The sequence below is a fragment of the Trichosurus vulpecula genome, chromosome 1, assembly GCF_011100635.1.
Source record: "Trichosurus vulpecula isolate mTriVul1 chromosome 1, mTriVul1.pri, whole genome shotgun sequence".
In the NCBI taxonomy this organism is placed as follows: Eukaryota; Metazoa; Chordata; class Mammalia; order Diprotodontia; family Phalangeridae; genus Trichosurus; species Trichosurus vulpecula.
The window spans coordinates 491545794-491556243 of record NC_050573.1 but is presented as its reverse complement, the minus strand read 5'-3'; the positions used below and the strand labels follow the sequence as shown (position 1 = coordinate 491556243).

General features: G+C 39.6%; 2 protein-coding genes across 2 annotated transcripts; both read right to left on the bottom strand.

The window, feature by feature from the left end:
- Positions 1-1910: 1910 nt before the first annotated feature.
- On the bottom strand, positions 1911-2462 carry LOC118833567 (interferon tau-2-like). The gene has a single exon (XM_036740934.1). It carries the CDS (start codon positions 2460-2462, stop codon positions 1911-1913), a length of 552 nt encoding a protein of 183 aa, XP_036596829.1.
- Positions 2463-8502: 6040 nt separating this feature from the next.
- On the bottom strand, positions 8503-9093 carry LOC118834733 (interferon beta-like). The gene has a single exon (XM_036742173.1). It carries the CDS (start codon positions 9067-9069, stop codon positions 8503-8505), a length of 567 nt encoding a protein of 188 aa, XP_036598068.1. The 5' UTR covers positions 9070-9093.
- Positions 9094-10450: the final 1357 nt, after the last annotated feature.

Below are 10450 nucleotides of genomic sequence, written 5' to 3'. Positions count from 1 at the left end.
TTCCTTGATCTCTGCAACTCTCTCTTGATCAGCACTCTCCCGTCTATACTCTCTCCATGCTGCCTCTCTGCTTCTGAATCCTGCTCCTCTCCACTCCACTGCTCCCAGTTCTGTTCTGTTGCTCCCAGTTCTGGCCTCTATTTTTATACAGTCCTAGCCATCACCTGACTGACTGGAACTCAGAGCACCTACCATTGGCTCTGGTCTTAGCCACTCCCCTTAGGGCCTTGAGGGTGTCATGCCCACATTGGCTTAGCACCTAGCAAGTAGTGGCTTGGGGCCTATTTACAAACAAAGATATAATCAGGTCTCCCCACCTAGGCTCACCTCAGCCCTCTTGAATGTGTGCAGAACATCTCTGATCATATTAATACTACAGGTGCTTAAAGATTGTTGGTAAAATATTAGTTATTAGTATTGTTTGCACATAACTTTATGTGACTAGAAATTTTCTAACCCAAAACCATAGGTCATACTGACCTCAGAGACTGTCCAGGGAAGGCAGCCTGCTTGTTTTGGGTCTGCCCACCCAGGTCTTTTGGTCCACCCAAAACCTTGTGTTTTGGCTTCATCCAAATTTTATTGAATATTTATACTTAGGTGCTGATATACATCTCAAGCAGCCTACATATGTGTAGGACTCTTAACTTCAGGTCAGGGAGTCATACCTTTTCTGACTCTCTCCTTTGCTGAAACACTTAATAAAATTCATTCCAAAAAGCTTTGTTTGGGTTTTAGGGATTTTTTTTTTGACCAACAAATCTGCTGGAGCATCTCACAAATAGTTCAGGAATATTTTTTCCTTCCAGGTTCAATCTCAATGCCTCCTCTTCTATACTCCCTCTCAGCTAAAGGTGATCTCTCCCTCAAAAAATTTTATAGGACCATTTGTTTTTCACCCACTACCTTTTTGCCTTGGTTTCATCTCCTCTTGGATCACACATATTTGGGTCTGTGTTCTGTACTCCCATTAGAATAGGGATTCTTTATTATTTGTTTGTTTGTTTGTTTTCGGCCCCCTACGAAAGGACAGTGAAGCCTCAGAATAAATTTTTGACAGTAAAGAAGAATGCCAAATTATAATTAGAGGTTAGAGAAAATAAAGATACAATGTTTTTCTCATCCAAATTCAAGAACTTCTTGAAATTTATCCATACTAGATTAGGAAATCTTGCATCAGACTATGAGCTTTCTGAGTTAAGTAACTGGCTAATTTTGTCATTTCTGTGCCACCAGCATCTCCTTCTGTGCCTTGTCTATAGTAAGTGCTTAATTAATGTTGTTCAAACTGAAATGTTTTACCAAATCTGTTATTGATTCCCTTGGGAATTTCTAGTTAGCTTTTCAATGAGATTTTATTTAGTCAAAATAATGGGGCAAGAGGTTTTTACAAAATTACTTTTAATATAAAATGATATTGTTAATACCATACAAATATATACTTTCCTCAATAAATAATGACCAGCATAAATAAATATCAATTATAAATATTAAATAAATATAATATAATAAATATCAATATCTATTATAAAACATTACAATTGTTCAGCTACTGGGCAGAGGTGAAACTTCTCTGTATTCTTAGGCCTTATATTTTACAAATGACAGCTTATGTTATTTTAAAAACAATCCAATGAGTGGTGCAATGGATAAAACACCAGCACTGCACTCAGGAGGACCTGAGTTCAAATCCAGCCTCAAATACTTGACATTTATTAGCCGCATGATCCTGGGCAAATCACTTAAGGCCTATTGCCTCACAAAAAAAAATGATAAAAACAACCAGTAAATTCAGAGGGTTTCCATTTGTTGCAGAAATGACAGTCTTTTTTAACTGTTGAATGCTAGGTTTCAGGAAAGAGGAAATTGGTCAAGGAGCTCAAGTCTACTGAGAGTCCATTTCTTCATCCTCAGTCCCTGAGTTTTCTTGTGAGCTTGCTCATGAACAGAAAGACCTTTCTGATCTCCACTCTCACGATTTCCCAGGCACAGTGGCTGTATTCTTTACCTTGTAGGTACTGGCTTATCCCTTGGAAGTAGCTCTTCAGGGCCAGCCTGGGGTTCTCACTTCCCAAGGAAGGCTCTTCCCACTCCACATCCTGCCCAACACACCTCTCTAGCTGTTCCAGCTGCTGATCCAGTCCACTGAGCAGTTGCATGAGCTGGGTCTGATTCCAGGCAGCAGGAGGGGCATTCTGGCTGAAGATGGTGAAGATCTGCTGGAGCATCTCATAAACAATGACTGTGCCATATTCCCTCTGGAGTTGGCTGCCTTCCATGATTTCCTTTGGGAAGTTGAAGTTGGTCCTGTCCTTCCAACATGGCCCCAGGGAAAATGTGCTCATTTGGTGCAGAAGTGAGAAGTCTTCCAGAAGGCCCTGAGTCAGGTCACAGCCCAGGGAACAGAGGGTGCTGGAGCAGAGCAGCATCAGGGCAACTGGCAACAAGGTCCAGGAGGTCATGGTGACACCGAAGATACTTTGGCTTTGGCTGAGCTGGGCGATCAGTGAGCCTTTGTCTCAGCTTCTTGGCTTCTCTGGTCTCTAAGGCCCTGTCCCTTAAATAGTGCTGAGTGTAGTTTTCACTTCTTACCATGGAATTTCCCTTTTACTTTCTGCTTTCTTTTACCTAATTTCTACATGTTTTAGAAGATACCACAGAAAAATCATCATTTGCATTATTTGTCAAAAGGCAACCAAAGTCACCATTAGATATTTGCTGGATTAAGTATTGTGTGTAAAGGGATTCCTCCTGGCAGTGTTGTATCTCCCTAGCACCTAGCACATTGTAGTGCAAAGGTAGCAGTTACAGAGTCTCATCAGCATCAACTATGAAATAGCTCTTTCCACCCGCCCATTCTTTTCATCCCCATTGTACCCACCAAAATTCAGGTCCTCATCTACTTTTGCCTATGGAGTTGTAATAATTGAATTTATATTAATAAGTTCCATTTATGCAGAAATTTCAGGTTTTCAAAATGCTTCCCGCAAACTCCTGTGAACATACAATAAACCAATATTATTTTGATTTTATGGATGAAAACCTAAGGTTCCTAGAGATTTAAGTGACTTTCCTAAAAATCCTCAGGTGATGAGTATTCTAGTTTGCTTTTGGTCCAAATCTGACTACTTTAGTCCCATGGTGCCAGCTCCTGCTTCATTGTAGTTATGTGTCTCTGCAATGCTTTCCTCCACATTTCCATCTCCTGGCATCTTTCTTGTTCGGCGTCCAACTTAGGTGTGACCTCCTGTATGGTATTTTCTGTCTCCTTCCTTCCATTGTACCTGCCCCATAACAGGCAGCTCTGTGTGTGAGTGTGAGTGAGTGAGTGTGTGTGTGTGTGTGTGTGTGTGTGTGTGTGTGTGTGTGTATCAAAACCTAAGAACATGGTCTGATTGAATATTAGGATTTTGAATTGAACTTTTGAACTGAAGTGATTCTAAGGTACTTTCCCTTTCTAACCTTCTAACATTCTGTGATTCATGGCTGTCATATAAGACAGAACCAAATTGGATTAAAAATAAGATAGGTATATATACATATATATGTATATATATATATACATATACATATACATATATTTCAATGAATCAAGGATGACTTTTAACAACAGTTGGGCTCAATTTTTATTTTGTTTATATGGCAGAGTAAAAGTGGGCAATGTCAACTCCATAGATTTCCCTTTGAGACTTGCTAACATGGAAAACAGGGTGTTGTTGTTGTTGTGAGGTACCTGCTAAAGGCCTATCTTGAGGTAGCTTAGATTGTAGTAGAGGATAGATTTGACAATTTTTGTTTTCATTTAGAATCCACTGAATCTCCCTTGCTTGTACTTTCCAGTCCTTGGGAAAACTTGGCTTGTGACTTGTCTTGGCTTCAATCTGCTTTTTGAGTTGCTGATGTCATTGCATTTCATTCTGCCAAGCTGAATTTCCACCTGTTCAGTGGGGAGACTGGTTCTTCTACTTCCGTTTTCACCACATTTAATGCGCTTTCAGTTTCCATTTGATCTGTTTCATCACTTGAGCTTTTGAGGATTTTCTTTCTGGAGGGGGAAACGTTGGTCAGAGACGAAATCACTTTTTCTACTTCCATTTTAGCATGGTTAATGTGCTTCCTGTAGCCTCCCTGTGTTTCAGTGGAAAGAAGACTGGCTTTGGAGTTGGAGGATCTGTGTTAAACCTGCCTCTATCACTTTGCTCCTAGGTGACCATGTAAAACGCAGGTGTTGGACCAGATGGCAACGTCTCCACAGCAGTGATTATACGATCTTTTGATGTTATGCAAGCCTGGGGGTAGCATGTAGGAACAGTAAAAGAGGTTCTAGATGATGAGGATGCAGAGAGCTGGCCCCGACCCAGAACCTTTACAGTTTTATTATGTTACCTTTCAAAATGGAACCCATTTTTACAACTAAGTAACTCTTTAAAAACATTTATTGATATGTTTTAATCCTCTTTATTTCTGAATATGTGTGTATGTGTGTATCTATCTATCTGTCTATCTATCGATCTATTTATCTATTTCTGGAGGAAAAAAGAAGTATTTCCTTCCCTTACCTTAGTGAGCTGTCCTTTGTAACAAAGGCATGTAGGTAGTACAATTGACAGAATGCTAGTTCTGGAGTCAGGAAGACCTGGGGTCAGACTCTTGAAAGCTACGTGACCTTGAGCAAGTCACTTAACCTCTGTCTACCTCAGTTTCTTCATTTGTAAAGTGAGCATCATAATAGCATCTTCCTGCTAGGCTTGTTGTGAGGATGAAAATGAAATTGTATGTCCAAAATGCTTAGCACAGTGCCTGGTACAGTAGGTGCCATGTAAATGGTAGTTATTGTCAGCATTTTATTATAAATAAGAAACAGAAAAAAGGTTTACCAAGGTCAATCAATGTTTTTACTGAGTCTGATTGTATACGTGATATTCCATACTCATATTCTTCCTTTCTCCAAAGAAGGAGGAGAATTTTATATCTATCTATCTCTTTATCCTGATACACACATATATACATGCATATAGGTTATAGAGTGTTATGACAGACAAAAATACAGAAAAAAAGAATAAAGTAAGGATGAAATAATATTTCATCCTGGCAACTTTAAGGAGTCCCTGTCATTTATCGATCAGTATAGTGACAAGGTCAGATCTGTGCTTGAGGAAAATGGATGGATTAGATTGGGGCAAGACTGTAGGCAGACAAATGAATTAAGAGTTTATTACAGTAGTTTGGACTAGAAGCAGTTGGATAAGTATGGTGTGAGAGATATTGTGATGCCAGAAATTATTTGGTTTGGCAATTGGTGTGACATGTGGCATGGGGGAAAGCTACACATTGGAGACAAGGATTAAAATAAAAATTAACTAAAAAAATTAAAAATAAATAATTTGAGAATGGTGAGGAAATTTAGAAGAGGGATGTGTTTGTAGAATTTTAGGAAGGAGGAGATAATGTAATCACAATCCATCCGTACCCGTCCACTCTTTCTCACCCCACAAAAAAAGAAAGAAAGAAAATTGCGTGTGTGGGTATTGCAACAATTTGGCTAGCAGCTGCTATGGCAGTGAAAAACCAACACAAGCCCAACAACAAGAGCTGCCAGCACAGTTTCTTTTGATCTGCTTTACTAAGGAAAGCAATGTTAAGGGGTTACCAATCTTACTTTAATCCAACATACGAATATCATTCACTCAGCTCAGGGGGAAAAGCCACCACCCTGAGCTTTAGAGCAAATACAAACAGAGCAAATAAACACAAATCAACACATAGATTTCTGTCTGTCAAAATCACAATATACAGTTACCAGAGAAGCATCAACATCAAAGCCGGGGAGCTTGTAACAACGGCTTGCCTAGAGACAGCAACCAATGCTGCTCAGGCTCAGAGCTCCAAAAGAGAAAGCCAACGTCTGTGTTCATATATCTTGTTCAGGAACAAAGGTGAGTCACACATGCAACTCACTCACGGGACCTAAAACCGTCACAAAAATGCGACTTAAACCCACATGGTCTAAAAGCTTCTGATGTCACAAACATGTCACTCAAACCTATGTAAACTAGGCTTTCCCTTGAGGCAAGGAGGTCATCAAGGACTCCTAATTTAACCAAGGAAACAAAGGCAAAACTCTTCAAGGGCACTTGGTTGAATAGATGCTAAGAGCTCCTCTTGATTCCCAATACAGTGGGCTTCCTCATTGATCATTGCAATAGACATTGAGGAGTGTCTGCTGTAGCCAAGGAGCAATGGAAGTGAGGTCAGAAAGCAGTTGAGGATGCTTTCATCGCTGCAGAGGGTATCTTGGTCATATCAGTAAACCCTGATAAGCCAATGCCCTCTGCATCCAAGGAAGGCAGAGGTGGGAAGGGAGAATGAGCGTGGGGGAATATTCACGGGTATAGTGTCCTTTTGTTGGAAACAAGACCACCAGGAGAGTAGGGTGAAATTCAAACAATCTTTCCACCCTCCAAATGATCACATGTTCCTAGCTGGAAAAGTCAAGTCCCACCTGAGGTTACTTCTTCAATGTGAGGCCAATGTTCTACAAAAATCAGTCCTTAGTTGATTGAAATGTTGCTGCCACCTACTGGTTGAAATTGTCATGTGTTGCTGAGAGACTAGACAAATGTACTTGGGCCTTCAACAAAGATCTGAGGACCCTAAGTCAACTTCAGGGAGAAAATTTCCTGAATCAACAATATTCATCTTTTAATGCTAAAGATCTCATTGGTGGAAGTCACTTAAGAATGGCTCACTTCAGTGGATTTTATAGGTTATTTGTTTGTTTGTAATGCCCAAAGGTAAGACACTATTTAAATTCAAGTTTTTAAGGACAGTTCTAAGTTATTATCTCTCATTCCTTCTTAAATTCTCAGGATGTAGTTCCCTCACATTGAACTTTCATTAACACTGTGAATGGCTGAAACTTTTAGCTAGACATTCTAAACTAGGGACTTTCCTACAAAGAGTCAATTCTGTTAAAAATTAAAGTAACGCTTTTCATCTTTCAGGAGGGCTAGATAACTAACCCTAGAATGCTACAAATAGAATTAGATGCATTATTTTGTTTTGTTTTGTTTTCCTGATGAAATTAATTTCTCTTCTTTTTTCAAAAAGAAAAATTATTCATCTGGCTTTGGGAAGTAACCTTAACTCACAGATTCAGAGCAGAGTTGGCTAAATTGAGTTGAATTAAAGTAGAAAGAGGATGATATCTATAATCCTCAACTCATAATTCTTGTGGCATTGCCTTGGAAATACATGCTTCTGAAAGTAAGTGAATGTCACTGAATAGGCATTTTAACCCAGAGTTCCCAAATGTCCATGATGGTAACAGGAGAGCAGAAGAGGGCACAGTTAATGTGTGGGCATTCCAGGTCTCTTTGCTGATGATTCATTGTGAAGATGGAAGAGCTTCCTGATGCAGATCAGGCATAAGCGGGACAGCAAGCCAGAACAGACAGGCCGAAGTGACAGTGGGTGACCTTGGTGAGACACAAACCCCAGGCCACAACATCTTCTCTCCCTCGGGTGGGCAAAGAGCTGGGGGAAGCCAATCACTATTAACTATCCAAACTCTACCCTTCTTGTTTACCTGTCTTAGAGAGGGAAGGTGTAGAGGGGGTGGAGGAACCTATTCTTTGAACTGAAATTTGTTGAGGAAAGAGAAAAATGCATAAAATCTAAAACTAGAAGGTTTTATACTGAAAATCTATGATAGAGGAAAAAATGTGTCCACAAAATCTAAAACAGGATGTCATGGAAGGTAATCAGCATGACACAGAGGGAAGAATGACAGTGAAGGAGCTACTTACCTAAAGCATTCCCTTTACTATAATAACCCTGTCTTTTCATGACATCTTGCACACAATTAGAGGTCCGTGAGGGTTGGACCCTATTTTCACCTAGTAAAAACCAGGTGGGGGAAGAAGGAGGAGTTGTTGGAGAAGGGAGAGAATTTCTCCCATATGTAAGCTCCTTGACAGTAAGGATCATGTCTAATCTTTTAGATAGAGATATGCATTTTAGAGCTCTCTGAACCTAAATATGACAGGGAAAATCCAGAAAGAACTTCCTCTGACTTTGCTTTCTAAATTCTTAGCTCCTCTTTTTCTGAAAACCCAAAGATAAAATGAAGAGTTCCAGGAAATGGAGAAGCTTAATGGGTAAGAAAGTTCTGAAGTAGAGAAAGATATAGAGGCATTATGCCTACTGCACAATAGTTGGTAAACCAATATTTTTTAACTTAATGAAGAAATGAATTAAATTTAAAAAGCAAGCTAACAGAAAAAGTTCGAAAATAATTTATTGTCCAAATGTAAAAAAAAATGCATTAAATACATCTCTTCAATAAATAAATAAATAAATATTTGAAAATAAAACCACAAAATTGTCCGGTTTACACTTCAAATCAAATATGTTGGATGCCAAACAACAACAGTTGGTGTCAGGAACACCTGTAACATTTCTATGTGCTGTCCAGTTTCTGAAGTGTACACTCCAGGTTCTTCAGTTTTTTAGACATTCTGTCCATTTGGAAAGGAAGACAAAATTCTTTCTGATTTCTTCCTGCACCCTCTTCCAGGCACAGCTGCTGTACTCTTTGTTTTCCAGATAGTTCACTATGCCTTGATAATAATTGTTGAGATTGAAGATGTTCTCTTCACTCCCCCAGGTGCTATTGGCCTGGTCTGCCTCTTCCTCCAAAGCCATTTCCAGATGAACCATTTGCTGATAGATTCCACTGAGGAATGTCTCAATGATGGTCTTATCCACAGCAGGGCTGGCATTTTTGCTGCTGAATAGCAAGAAGATATGCTGGAGCATCTCATGGATGACCATGGTCGCATTCTCCTTTTGGCATTGCTTAGGCTGTACCATCTCCCGAGGGATCTTGAAGTCCATTCTGTCCCGTAGACATGCTGGAGGAATTTTTCCAATCATTTCATTCAGGAGACTCACACTCCTGTGATTGGTTCTTCTTTGGTGGAAGCGAAGTGAGTCATAGCCTTTAGAAGAGACAGCAGCAGAGAGGAGCAGGAGAAGGGCTAGCTGTAAGATGCTGCTGGTGGCCATAGTGAACTTGTGAGGAGCTGGCTGTGTAGATACTTCCAAGGTCTACGATGTGAATGGCTTTCCTCCATGGGTGTCAGCTATTTATTGAGAGATGCCATACACACTTTTCTTGATCACAGGAATTTCCCACTTTCCAGTTCTCATTTTCATTTTTGTTATGTCATCTACAATTTTTCTACCATTTTGCTCTTTTCTCTTAGGTGCTTAGAAATTTATGTGGTTGTGGTGCTTTATACACAAGGAGACCACAAAACCACAAGAGTTTTGTAGGTTTTCAGTGAGCATTTAATAACAGAGAAGGAACTAATTATCAGAATCAACTGTCTCTCCTCAATGAAGGCATCTATGACAAGGAGATCGTCTATAATATAGAGTCTGTTAGTATAGTAAGGCTTACTTTTTTGTTTGGCTTCTTCCATAAAACTGTTGGTTTATAGCAATCTTCATTTTAATTCCTAATTAATATGCAGTTGACACTGTTATCTCAAAACAATTTGATTAAAGAGCAGCTGGAGTATTGAGCACCAGACCTGGGATCAGGTGGACGTGACTTCAAATTTGGCCTCAGATACTTTCTATTGAGGTGATCCTTGGCAAGTCACTAAGTCCCTATCTGCCTCAGCTTCCTCATCTGTAAAATGGGGATAATAGTAACACCTACATGCCAGGATTGTTGTGAGGATAAACTAAGATGATATTTGTAAAGCTCTTTGCAGACACGAAAGGGCTAGATGACTGCTAACTATTTTACTAGTAATAATAGATATTGTTTGTATTAAGAAAGCTGTGAAAAGGGACAGGGTCAAGGGAGAAAATTGAATAAAGGGGGATAGGATAGGAAGGAGGGAAATATAGTTAGTCTTTCACAACACGAGTATTGTGGAAGGGTTTTGCATAATGATATGCACGTGGCCTATGTTGAATTGCTTGCCTTCTTAGGGAGGCTGTGTGGGGAGGGAAGAGGGGAGAGAATTTGGAACTCAAAGTTTTAAAAGGAGATGTTAAAAAAATTTTTTTTGCATACAACTAGGAAATAAGATATCCAGATATGGGGCATAGAATTCTATCTTGCCCTACAAGAAAGTAAGGGAAAAGGGGATGGGGGAGGTGTGAGATGGCAGAAGGGAGGGCTGACTGGGGAACGGGGCAATCAGAATACATGCCATCTTGGAGTGTGGGGGAGGGTAGAAATGGGGAGAAAATTTGTAATTCAAACTCTTGTAGAAATCAATGCTGAAAACTAAAGATGTTAAATAAAAAATAATGATTAAAAAAAAGAAAACTATGGATCTTGACATGTGACTACTCCTTGTAATTGTTTTACATATAACCATATACCATCAATGATTCCCCTTACTTGCGTATGAAATTCAGTGTAGTT